The following is a 13,825-nucleotide window of genomic DNA, read 5'->3' on the forward strand; positions in this document are numbered from 1 at the left end:
TGGTAACCTTGTTCAACTCACGGTAGTCGATGCACATTCGGAATGTGCCATCCTTCTTCTTGACAAAGAGCACTGGGGCTCCCCAGGGTGATGAACTAGGACGGATAAATCCTTTATCCAATAGTTCTTGTAGTTGCGTAGAGAGTTCCTTCAGTTCTGCAGGGGCTAAACGGTACGGTGCGCGAGCTATAGGTGCTGCTCCGGGAGCTAGCTCGATTTGGAATTCGACCTGACGGTGAGGAGGGAGTCCAGGTAGTTCCTCAGGAAATACCTCGGGATAATCGCGTACTACAGGAAAATCTTCAATCCTCTTTTCCTTTTCGTGGGTATTGGTGACGAGTGCTAAGATAGCGGTGTGCCCTTTCTGTAAACACTTCTGGGCTTTTAAAAGCGAGATAATGCCTGTGACTTCTCCACCTTTGTTGCCTTTGACGATGAGGGGTTGACCAGAACGACGAGGTATACGGACTGCTTTCTCTTGACAGAGGATCTCAGCGCGATGTTTGGATAACCAATCCATACCAATGACGACGTCGAAGCTTCCAAGTTTGACAGGGAAAAGATCGATACTAAACGTGTGGCCAGACAATTCTAGGGTGCAGTCGTGGATCATGTGCGTGGCCTCGATGTTCTTACCATTAGCTATCTCGACGTTGTGCTTAGAACTTAATAATGCAGGCGAGTGCTTAAGTTTCTTACTAATGCGAAGGGATACATAACTGGCATCGGCACCGGAATCAAATAACACAGAAACATAACGATCATCAAGTAGGAACTTACCCGCCACGACGTTGGGGTCGTTCCTCGCTTCTCCAGCTCCAATCACGAAAGCTCTTCCCCTTGCATTCCCAGCATTGTTGTTCTGCTCATTGTTCCCAGCTCCCTGATTGTTGTTACGATTCTGATTCAGTTCAGGGCAATCTTTTCGCATGTGCCCTGTTGCTCCGCATTTAAAACATGCTCTGTTGGTTCCCTGCTGCTGCTGTTGTTGGGGTTGTTGCTGATTCTGCCTTGCTGGGAACTGACTTCTGCAATCCTTTGCTTCGTGCCCCATCTTGTGGCATCGCTGACACTGACCCTTGTTGCATGCCCCATTGTGGTGCCTGTTGCACTTGTTGCACTTAGGGTAGTTTCCCCGGTAGCCACCCTGTTGCTGAGTGCCTTTGTTGTTGTCAGTTTTCCTTTGCTGAGCTGGGGCTTGAGTAGGGTTGGCATCCTTGCCCTGATTTCCATCCCACTTTCGTTTGCCATCACTAGAACTTCCTTCCGCAGCACTGATCCTTTTGGGCAACCTGCCCTCTTCCACAGCCTGATCAGTGAGTTTGTGAGCAAGTCGAACGATTGGCTGAATGGTAGTGTGGTTGGCTGAAGTTACATGGCTTCGAATTTCTGGAGCCAGACCCTTGATGTACAGTTCGATCCTTCGATACATAGGTCGAGACATGTTTGGACAAAGAGCAGCATAGTCGTTGGACAGCTTGGTGTAAGTCTCAATCTCTGACCCAACCATCTTGAGTTCATAGTACTCATTCTCTAGCTTGTGGATGTCATCCCTGTGACAGTACTCTTCCTTGATCATATCCTTGAAATCTTCCCACGCAGTAGCGTTAGCAGTCTCCAAACTAAGCATTTGAATTTGCGCTTTCCACCATGAAAGTGCGCTTCCCTCCAGAGTACCAGTAGCAAACTTCACCCAATTAGCAGGGGGACATTCGCAGACAGCGAAAACAGCTTCGACCTTCTCGATCCAGTGTAGGAGTCCTATGGCACCCTCAGTGCCACTGAACGGAAGAGGCTTGCAATCCATGAAGGTCTTGAAGGTACAGACACGTGGTTGCACAGGTGCAGGCTGACCTATTGTGAGGAGCGAAATGAGTTTAGAGGCGAAAAGACGAGGTGGCGGTAGGATCTAAACATCCTAAAACAACGAGTTTACCTATCGGGTGAGCTGCGAAAGCTGCAGCCACGGTGTTGAGCAGGCTAGTGAACTGAGCCTGAGTCATGTTGATGTTTCCTCGTCCGCGTCCACTCATTGTCTTCATAACCAGAAAACATAGTATGAGTGCGTGATAGCGAGAATAAGATAGAAGAGAGAAGATGTATCTATCTAATCAGGCAAACTAGTACGTATAGCAAAACGGAAAGCATAAGACAATCAAGCAAGTAACTATGGGTCCGAGCTATGAGGTCAGATAAGTCGAGCCTTGTACTTGGAGTGTAGTGTCGTCATGAGTCACGGGTTATAGTCTGGTTTTTCTCAAAAAGATTTTCCCTTTTTTTAAAACCAAGTTCACTATAACCAATGGCTCTGATACCAATCTGTCACACCCCCAAATTCCACCCGCGGATAACACCCGCTTCGAGGGCGTGACTGACCAGGATCCAGCAACCAATTATACTAAGCATTGGTTAATATTAAAGTAATACTTACTAACCATAAGATTAGCAAATATCATGTTCAGAGTTTTAAGTTCAGAGTAAATGTAGCGGAAGCATAATTAACAGTTTTAAACATTGTTCGCAAGGTAAACATAATAAATGCCCAACACACGGGCAGACGACCACTACACATCCCAAGCAGCTGCTCCAGTCACTGGCCACCTGCAAAGCATGCAGTAAGGGGTCAACAATAATGCTGAGTGAGTTCACTAGTTGTCCAGTTTTAGTTACCAAAAACTTGTTTCACCAGTTAATTTATCCGTTTATACATGCCATGAGGAGCTACCCCAAAAGTTAGCGACTAAACTGTTTTTCCAATACCGAACACTAGGTAACCGAATGCGTTTCCGCAGGATGCCCCGATGTCAATGTTCTATCATCATTGACGGATGCCTGAGTACATTAGTTCACGACCGATCCCATACCATGGCACGGTGTGAGGCTGGTAAGACCTAAATAGCGCTATCAACTAATAACCCGTTCGCCTGGCACCGGCGACTAATCGGTATTATGTAGTAGGGACTTGAGTGATAGAGTTGCGTTTAGTGCCGTTAGTTGCATTCCGTATAAACAGTAATTAACTAAAAAGGGTTTCCCAATACAAGGGAAGATAAAGTAAGTTGTTTCCCAATAACTAGGGAAGGAATGTAGACGGTATCCCCTTTACAAGGGGATAGGGTTGTTTCAGTCTCGTGTCCCAAACCACCGGGACGCACGCTTTTAAGTTGTGAACTCACCTTGGGTTGCTCGGTAAGATACGTTACTTGGTTAAGCTCGTTGGTTACCACGTCCTAGCATGGTTACCAAGTATGGGTCAAGTCGGGTACGAATGAACACGTATAGCATGCATGTATACAAACAGTTAGCAGGCAGAAATACAAACAGTAACATATATACATACAGTAGCAGATCAGAATGAAGTCCAGTCAATAGGAGGCCCAATAGTTGAAGCCCAAAACAACAAGACCAACAGTCAAGGCCCAATAACATAAAACAGCCCAGTCGAAACTAAGGTGGTTGCGACTCGCAACCGAGGTTGCGACTCGCAACTGTGGTCTCGATCCGTCACGTTTTGGTTACGACTCGTAACCGGAGATTGCGACTTAGCAGGTGTGGTTGCGACTCGCAACTAGGTTTGATGCGTGCTGATTGCGACTCGCAACTGGGAGGTTTCGGCTGGTCATGTGTGGTTTCGAGTAGCAACCAATGGTTGCGACTCGCAACCGTGATAACGTGCATGGCAATCCCTTCTAGAACCTGCAGTGTACGACCCAATGGAATTGCTATTTCATGTAAATATTGTACTATGCCACTAAACATGTTTCTTGGTCGGTTTTGTGCACATTTTAGATCAAAATCAGCAGATTCAAAACATTTTAGCAACATTCAAGCTGTTCATCATATATTCATCAATCATATTCAAATTTCATTCACAAACAACCCAAAATCCTGTTTAAAACTCCTACCTATTTTCCGGACAAAATCATAAACAAGATTAACCCAAACATGCATTTTAGTAGCCACAAACATGGACATTAACTAACAATCAAGCCTAAATCCTTGAACATCATCGGATAGTAAAACCCATCAACTTAACAATATAAAACATTTAACCAAAACCGTAACAATCCACAAACCGGATATCATAAGCATTCACAACAAACATCATCAAGTAGTCACCTTCCTTAGCATATTTATGAACATACAAGCCTAATATTCATACTAAAACCTCTAATCTCATCAACAAGTATAAAACCATAGCAATCATCACAATCATGAACATGAAAACACTAACCGGTTACTCGGGGTTGAGAGAAAAGGGGTGTTCGGGTGGTCTCTTGGTTCGGCCGATCCTCCTTGTCGATAGCTCACTTGATCCGAGAGATACGGGGGAATGGGGAGATGATTTTGGTTACTAGAAATTTAGGGTTTTAGGGTTTAGTGAAGAAGATGAGAGGAGAGTGTGAGAAGAGAGTGTGTAAAATGATTAAGGGAGGTGGGGTTGGGTTTATATAGTGTACCGAGTTGGGCTAGGGGTTTCCGGGTTGGGTTTCTCGGCTACAAGGCCTCAACCGGCCCAAGTCACTTGTTCACTCGAGACCGTGGTCTCGAGTCGGGTCTCGAGTTTGGTTCACATATATATAACACTTGTATATATATACATACACATAAGTAATTCGGCACATAACACATAATAACAAATAGTTTTTCATACATTTTTACTGTTAGTCGAATACGTACACGTTTGTTACATCGAAAGGTTATCCGGAAAGATCCGAGGTGTCACACACGGTACTCGATCCATCCATGGTCGGATAAGATGTACCAAGATCTAAAGGATTTCTATTGGTGGCCAAGAATGAAAGGCGATGTAGCGGTATATGTTGGCAAATGTTTAACTTGCGCCAAGTAAAGGCCGAGTATCAGATGTCACACCCCCAAATCCACATGCGGAGTATCACCGCTTGGAGGAGTGACTGACCAGGATCAAACTACCAATCATATTGAACAAGCATATAAGTAATTTATAAAATCCAATCACAATACAATTGGTGTCCAATTAACATAGTTTAAGTTGTAAGCGGAAGCATAATGTTTAAAACCATAACATAAGTTGGAACGTTTCAAATGTTTAGCATGGCACACACTGTCCATGTCCCACAACGACTCTTCCCACTCCCATGCAAGCTCCATAGATACCTAACGACCTGCAAGGCATATAACAAAGAGCCAACAACAAAGTTGAGCGAGTTCACAGGAGGTGTTTGCTTAAAAGTAGTTTCTCAAGAACTAAGAGTTTGTTTTCAACAGTAGGTTAAATCAACTTTCCTTATTTTCCAAACCATAAATGGTGGGGGCTACCCCGTGTTGTAAACCACTAGACTAGATACATGTATTGGTGTCCTTCCCAACCCGAGGACAGAGGTATGTACATGGGTACATAGGTTTATTGCAGGCATCCTTCCCAAACCGAGGACGGTGTACGTATAAGAACACGTAGGTTTAGCGCAGGTGCCCTTCCCAAACCGAGGACAGTGGTACGTAATGAGTACGTAGGTTTAGCGCTGGCATCCTTCCCAAACCGAGGATGGTGGTACGTAATGAGCACGTAGGTTTAGCGCTGGCGTCCATCCCAAACCGCGGACGGTAGTAAGTAGTCTAGTTGTGGCGAAAGTACAAGCTCCGTCTTAGCTTTTTAATCCCATTCCCAATCCACCGGGAATCCCATTCCTTAGAAGTGTGAACTCACCTTGGTTTGCTCGGCAGATACACAGAAGGGTCACTTGAGCTATATGTGGTCAACCACGTCCTAACATGGTTACCATACAAGTCAGGTCTAGGCTCAAATAGTGCACATAGGTTTACACATAAGCTAATAGGTTACGAACACGTATTGATCGTGGCATACACATTAAACATGTTAGACGAATCAGTTAACACATTAAAACCCAAACTTGTGCGATCTGGATGTATTGGGCTGAAGTAACAGTGTAACCCAATAACATCTTGTGCGAGTGGGTAGTTGAAACCCAAACAACTACCCGGCCCAACATGTTGTGCGTTCAGCACTCCTTTGTGCGATCCACAATATGTTGTGCGATCCAACATAAACCGGCCCAACTTATAAATAAGCCCAATCAACTTATGCAGCCCAAATAATTAAACAGTTCAATAACCTTGTGCGGTCCAGTTCAGCTTGTGCGATTGAACAAGACTTGTGCGATTGAGTTTGGGCTTTGAGGCCCAATAGTATAATAAAGTCCAAGTAGTCTGTGTGTGGCCCAAGCCTTGTGCGATCGGCACTGTCTTGTGCGATCTACAAGGTCTTGTGCGATCATGCATATTCTAGTTGTACTGTGCCTTATATACATGTACCCTTGTTGTGCGATTGTGTTGTTCGACTGGTCTTGTACGGTCAGATCAGATTCCTATGTGATCTGATCTTGTGCGACCAAGAGAGACCTTGTGCGATTCGTTTTATTATCCGAAAATTATGCTAATCAGTTATATTGTTTCCATTATTCGAGTTAGTCAACAATCAATCAGTTACACCCTTGATTTTTACCAATCAATTCCAACAGTTTCCATTTAGCATTAAATCCATCAATTAAGCATATTCCAACCGATTCTCATGAACCCTAATTTTGAATAAAACATGAACAATAATCATAACACTTAAACATATTAACATGATTCACGTTCTTGATTACTTAGCATGCATACTAACATAACAATCCCCATAATTCATTCGATGATTAACATATCACAACCAGTTATCATTCATTCGGTTCTAGATCATCAACACACAATCATCAACTCTAATTTAGTCTAAACATTCTACACAAGTGAATCAATCTACATGAGTAACTTTAACGATTTACATTCATAAACAATCATATCATCCCTAAATAATTATGTGGAAACATGTAGATCGTAACATCAAGTAACATACAATTAGTAACTAAATCACTAACCGAAAAGCCAAAGAACTAGGTTAATCGAGATGAGGGGCTTCGGCTGTGAGGATTGCCGTCGAACAAGAGAGAGAGGAGAGGAGAGAACTAGGGTTTGATGTGTGTTAAGTGTTTGCAACTAATGGGAGAACAAACCCCCACTAATGGGTATGTCTTAGCTTAAATAGGTGGGTGGCCGAACCCATCATGGGCTGCCCATTGGTTTCGGATTCAAAAGGTGTAGGCTGAAAGTGATGTGCCCAAGAGGGCTTGTGCGATTTGACTCGCGTTGTGTGACTACATTATATATACATATATAACCCACATTTACTTAACATGTGATAAAACATTCAAACTCATGACATTACATTGCAACAAACACATAAGTTAATCATAGAACGTTTATACAGGTTACACCAAAGTACAAAGAGAGGTTTGAAATACGAGTTGTCACATTATCCCCAAGTTGAAAGAAATTTCGTCCCGAAATTTAGCACGTACTCAATGAGGAAGCTAGTTAAGTTGCATGGTTTTCCTAGGGTGTCACACCAGAAACCTTCAGGTCTCCTGCAACAACCTGAAATACCCCAGTGGAAGTGGGAACAGATTTCAATGGACTTTATAAGGAAATTACCAAGGACGCCCAAGGGCCATGATACAATTTGGGTAATTGTAGACCGTTTAATGAAATATGCACACTTTTTGGCAATTAAAGAGAAAGACAACACGAGCAAGTTAGCTGAGCTATACCTGAGGGAGATTGTTGCACGACATGGAGTGCCTCTCTCAATTATCTCTAATAGAGATGAAAGATTCGTGTCAAGGATTTGGCAATCCTTCCAAGAACTTTTGGTTCTCAGTTGAACCTGAGTACTGCCTTTCACCCGCTGACAGACGGACAGAGCGAGCGAACGATTTAGACGTTGGAAGACATGTTGCGAGCTTGCGTAATGGATTTAGGTGGAAGTTGGGACACTCACCTACCATTGGTCTAATTTCATACAACAATAGTTATCATGCAAGCATTCAAGCCACACCGTTCGAAGCTCTTTATGGACGCAAGTGTCGACACCGATATGTTGGGCTGACGTCGGTGATAGACAACTTGTCGGTCCAGAAGTGGTCCAGGAGATGACATACAAAATCGCACAGATCCGAGAGCACATCAAGGCGGCTCGTGATCGACAAAAGTGTTATGCGGACCGGAGAAGAAAACCTCTGGAATTTAAGGTGGGAGATATGATATTGTCGAAAGTTTCACCCTGGAAGGGTGTGGCACGCTTTGGGAAGCGTGGGAAGTTGAACCACAGGTACATTGGTCCATTTAAAATCCTGAAGAGGGTTGGTTTGGTAGCATATAAGTTGGACCTACTCGCAGAACTAAATGGCGTTCATGATACATTCCATGTATCAAATTTTAAAAAGATTCCAACTCAAGAAACGGTTGTCATACCTACCGATGAAGTCCACATTGATGACACGCTCCACTTTATTGAAGAACCTGTTGAGGTTACTGATTGGAAGATTAACAAGACGCGTCAAAGTAGTGTCAAACTCGTCAAGGTTCGATGGAACGCGTGACACGGCCCGGAATTCACGTGGGAACGTGAGGATCGAATGAAGGAAAAATACCCCCATTTATTCCCCAAGACCCCTGCAACTAGGAGCAGAACATAAAATTTCAGGACGAAATTTTCTTAATGGGGGAAGAATGTGACAACCCTCACTAAACCAGGTATCCGTACAATTAATTAATCTTAATTACGTGCTTAATGATTGTGCTTGATTATGACTAATGACGTAAACTGCTCTCTGATTTCTGTAACCTACATACATATACATCACATTTCATACTGTCACTCCACTCACTACATACAAACTTTAGTGACATACTTGATGCACAAAGCACAGTTAGCACAGTTAGTGGATAACTCAGAAATATACTGACAGTGCCAGTACATAGAAGACAGTGTTTTGAGACCCAGTATGGCCAGGGTCAAGGTACTACACTAGCATGGTGCGTAGGGAAGTGAGGACCATAAGACTGTGTCACTAGGTGATAGTTTGAGTGCCGGAAAGTGCCTAATACTCATTTCAAGTGCAGGATTCTGCATTTTCAGCAAAATTCAGCTCTTAACATACTCGTATTATGCAGATAATTGACTAAATGGTCCCGAATGCTTTCCTAAGTGTTGGGAATTAATTGTGTTACAAAAAGATACATATAAGACAATATACGGTACAATTTAACACTTTAACGGAACGGTACCTAACCGAACAACCGGACATTACCCGGGACACCAAAATTTTGTCTGAAACAATGTTTTATTATTTTTAACTAATTATGGTCACCAAATACCCCAACACACTATAAAAATATGTCATGCACATAATACCTTAGATAATACACTTAACCTCCTAAATAAATACCTACATATGATTAAATTTTACAATTTACCCCCCCCCCTCAATATTTTCGGCTCAAAGGAGGGACCCACCATCATCATCACCATATCCCCATTAAATATTACCTTTAAATATGATTGGGTCTTGCACTTGCCAAGAAATTAGAAATGATTATAAGTAGGTTGGGCTAAGATTACAATCTCATCATTTCACTTCACAAGTTCACTCCACCACCCTCACCACCTCTCTCTCTCTCTCTGACCTCCCTACATGCGCCACCACCACCACCTTGTCACCACCATTGCTCCATTTTCAAGCTTGTTCCAAGTGCTAGAAGGTGATACTTGGAGGTTGAAGCTTGGAGGTCTCGAAGGAACTTCATACTTTGCTCTACACCTCATCTTCATCATCATCGCTTGTTCATAAGTTCATCCCTAGCCCTTGAGCTAGTCGTAAGTCTTTGATTAAACTCTTAGTTACTTTTATGTTGATTATTCGAAGGATGGTTGTTTAATGTTTAACTCAAGAACACAAAAAGAAAATAAACAAGAATCATGAATATAAGCTTACATAAAGATGAAATCTTGTTGGATTAGGGTTGATTAAAGCATGCATGACATTTGATTGTTGATTTCTTGATAAACACATGTTTAGGACACTTGTTGGTACATTTTAGTAACATTTAAGCTAATAAAAAGCATGATGATTAGCATTTTCAGCCAACTTCAACTGGTTGTAAACGGATTGTTATAAATAGAAAAACTGATTTTCTAAAGCCTAAATTATGTATTTTCGAAAAGCGGATCAAATGGCACTGGAATCACATTTTTTTGAGGTTGTTTACTATTTTTAAAGGTCCGTTTTTGTACAGCAGCACAAGCTGCGTTTTTACTGCAGAAAATGTGTGTCATGTTTTTCGTCATAACTCGAAACCTGACTAGAACTAGCTCATGAAATTTATACTGTAGATGGCCACTGATGTCGTTGTGATCCTCCAACTGGAATTTCATCAATCGGACTTACGATGAATTTTATATGAATTATTCCATAGACTGCAGTCAGAAAGTGACAATTCTGATTACAGTCCGGTAAATGATTTTCTATTAAAAAATGGTAATGAATTGGACCCCGATATTTTTACACAATAATATTTGGATCGTATAAGAAATTCTGTAAAAATTTGGAGATTTTTAGAATAAGATAACTATTTTATTAAAATGCCCGAAAATAGCCCAGTTTTCAATGTTAAAGACTGAAACGACATAAGTAGTATTTTGCATGTCTAAATGTCGGGTAGGTTATCTGAGAACGATCTAATGTGTTATATGTTAAAGAAAATGATATGCTATTAAGCATGGACACCTCCATTTACAAAGGAAACTATGGCGAAATTTTCTAAAAATTTCAACACTTAGTAAATATTTTCTAGGCAAGTGTTTACTAGTATATTTTAGACTATGTTTTTCAAACATAAACCTCGCCGTAATTTTTGTAACAAAATACAAAGTATCGGAGGTTGGTTCTATACATGAAAATGGTTAAATATATATTCTCTAAAAAGGACTTAATAATATAATTCCAATACGAGCATACATGTGTAAAATATCCCATCCTTAGGAAGGAAATGCGTATATAAAATACTTTAGAAGTATTAATACAAGAATATTGAATGAACAATTATTCCAACACGACATATAATTAAGTTGAAGTATTAATTATTTTGACAAATAATTATCACTCGGAATAATATAAGAAACGTAACTCAAAACATTAAACTCTAAGCCCAGGCACGTTAATTATTTTGACAAATAATTGTCTTGTAGCTGACAGAGTTTGAGGCGGTACAAGACGCACTACTGTGAGTTCATGTCCCCCTTTTCTCTCAACTATTTTTAGTTTTATACTTCGAGGGTGGAATACATGTTACAATTTATTATAGACATTTTTATACATGGCATGGTTAGCTTAAGGAGGGTTTTACTGCGCGATCATGTGAGTGGTGGGCATGACACTTAAGGCTATTAATCCTCATTGTAGGACCAAGGGACATGAGCGATGGATCTATTTGGGTGTAGCGAGCCCACACCCATGAGGCCGGGGCGGCCCATAGTGGTGACTATGTCTTCATACCGGAGACAAATTTGCTAGGTTTGAGTCTTCCTGCACCAATTTCACACATACCATTGGCTTTGCAACCCATTGGTGATCTGTTTTTCCTTATTGCTACATACCAGGGACTTCTATACATACGAGACATATTTCAAAGGTTTATACTCACAGAAATACACATGAACTCGCTCAACGTTTTGTTGATTTTTTTCAAACTCCATGTATTTCAGGGAATTAAACGGATCTGGCAAATGATGCATGTTAGTCAAGCTACGTACTAAATAAAGATGTCATCCAAAGTCGTAGGGTTTGGGAAGTGTAACCTCTTCCTGGACGGGTTGGATGTCTCTAAGCCTCGTTTCGTTGGTAGTCTTTTGTTGAGTCTTATAAACTCGTTTTAAACAAGTCATGGTTTGTAATGTATTTTGGGGTTGACATTTTAAGACAATTGTTGTTGTGCATTTTTCTAAACTATATGAATGGATGAACATCACGTATTTTTATCATATAGCATTGTTGTGATTGTTGCTATGGTATTAAGAAGTCACACAAAATAAACCACGCTTTCGCAAAAGCCAGGGTGTGACAGCTTGGTATCAGAGCCTCGATCATAGCGAACTAGGATTCTTTCTCGAGTCTAGACTATGATCACTAGGGCTCTCACGAAAATGCTTTCAAACATTTTTACATTTGCATACACAAAATGTCCAGATCCAGGGAACAAACGTTTTTACAAATAAAAGGCACAAGTACACATTTCAAAGAGGCTATGTATATAATTCAGTCTTAGAAACTGAGGGAGTTCAGTCTTAGAGACTGAGGGAGTTCAGTCTTAGAGGCTGGGGAAAATTTCAGCCTTAGAGGCTGGGGAAAAGTTTGAGTCTTAGAGACTGGGAAAGGTTTGGTCTTAGAGGCCAGGGAGTGAGTCTTAGAGACTGGGAGGTTGGGTCTTAGAGACCAGGGAGTTAGTCTGAGAGACTAGGGAATTCAGTCTAAGAGATTGGGTGGGATAGTCTGGGAAGACTAGGATGCATACATGATTACATTGCTATATGCTTACATGCTAATCTGATATATATGCATATGTTGTGGTTGTGTTACAGACACCATGGCATCTTCTTCTGATAGCGGAGTGTCAGACACGATAGACCCTATGGCTATTACCACGGATGATGAGATAGCCACGGACCCGGAGGTTTATACCTCAAACACCACAAGCACCAATGAGGATGACTTTCAGCCTTTTGCCCTACCGGACTTCGGAGACGACTTACCCTTAGCTGATGGTCTACCGGGAAAGGATCTACCCCTTGTCCAGATCCCTGCCCCTCTCCCACTTGCTGTAGTTCATTTGGAGGAACAGCCTCTTGACGCATTATCCGATGACGGCATCGATCTACTCATCGTGGGTCCCCCAGAGGGTGACCAGGAGGGTGGGGCCTCGATGGAGGACGATGTTCCACTTGCTGATGTCCCGGTTGTTGACCCCATTGTTCCTATGATTGAGATTCCTGCTGTTGATGCCCTTGTTGTGCCACCTTTCGAGGCTCCTGTTGTGGAGGCCTTACCTGATCCGTCCGTTTCCTACCCGCTTGAGTCTGCATCATCCGCCACTATTCACACCTAGGACGTGCAGCACCACTCCAATGACACTGACTCAGACATAGTGATGTCTGCTGCACCTGTTGTTTTCCATGACTTTGACCCAGAGCCTGAGGTCGAGTTTATACATGTTGAACCTGCTCCAGCTGATCCAGAGCTTGGAGTTGCACCAGAGCCTATTTTCGCTCCCGACCCTATTCTTGTTGATGCACCAGTTGATGTTCCATTTGTTCTACCCGTCACTCCACCTGCTGCACCTGTTTCCGCACCCGTTGATGTTCCACTGTTCCACCCACACGTATCTGACACCCACCGCACCGGCTTACCCACTACATTTCTTCAGGACATACCTCCTCCCTGTCCAGGGGAAGGACTTTCTACTGGGCCGCATGGTCACATGCCACCCATGACAGCCGCTTTTCCATACATACCCCCTTTTGCACCGACTGCACACACGACTTTCACTTCCTCAACACACCCAGTCGAGCCATTTATGTGGTCTTCGCCCAATGCCATGCCTTTATCAGACCCATACCACCCTTTCCATGTGGGATATACCACGGATGACGTACTCATATCCTTGCAGTTACAGTAGAGTCCAGGAGCTAGAGAGAATTCTACGTCCTACCCCTTGTCATTGCCATTCTACATTTGTGACACCACCAGCCCCTCTCGGACTGCACCCTGATTCTGATGTCCGTTTCCTCACTAGGGACCAGCAGATTTCTTACCTGCTACGTGTTGTCCAAACTCTTGAGGAGGATTTGGCGCATTTGCGCAGATTAGTTCTCACTCCTCCTCCTCCTCCCCCACCA

General features: G+C 42.5%; 1 protein-coding gene across 1 annotated transcript; it reads left to right on the top strand.

Moving 5' to 3' along the window:
- Window positions 1-13,077: 13,077 nt before the first annotated feature.
- On the top strand, window positions 13,078-13,605 carry LOC110870583 (pollen-specific leucine-rich repeat extensin-like protein 3). The gene has a single exon (XM_022119768.1). It carries the CDS (start codon window positions 13,078-13,080, stop codon window positions 13,603-13,605), a length of 528 nt encoding a protein of 175 aa, XP_021975460.1.
- The last annotated feature ends 220 nt before the right edge of the window (window positions 13,606-13,825 follow it).

This window comes from Helianthus annuus, chromosome 8 (assembly GCF_002127325.2).
Source record: "Helianthus annuus cultivar XRQ/B chromosome 8, HanXRQr2.0-SUNRISE, whole genome shotgun sequence".
NCBI classification, from domain to species: domain Eukaryota; kingdom Viridiplantae; phylum Streptophyta; class Magnoliopsida; order Asterales; family Asteraceae; genus Helianthus; species Helianthus annuus.

What these genes read in the sequence shown, in the direction of transcription:
- LOC110870583 (XM_022119768.1), top strand. Translation starts at nt 13,078, where the DNA reads ATGTCTGCTGCACCTGTTGTTTTCCATGACTTTGACCCAGAGCCTGAG.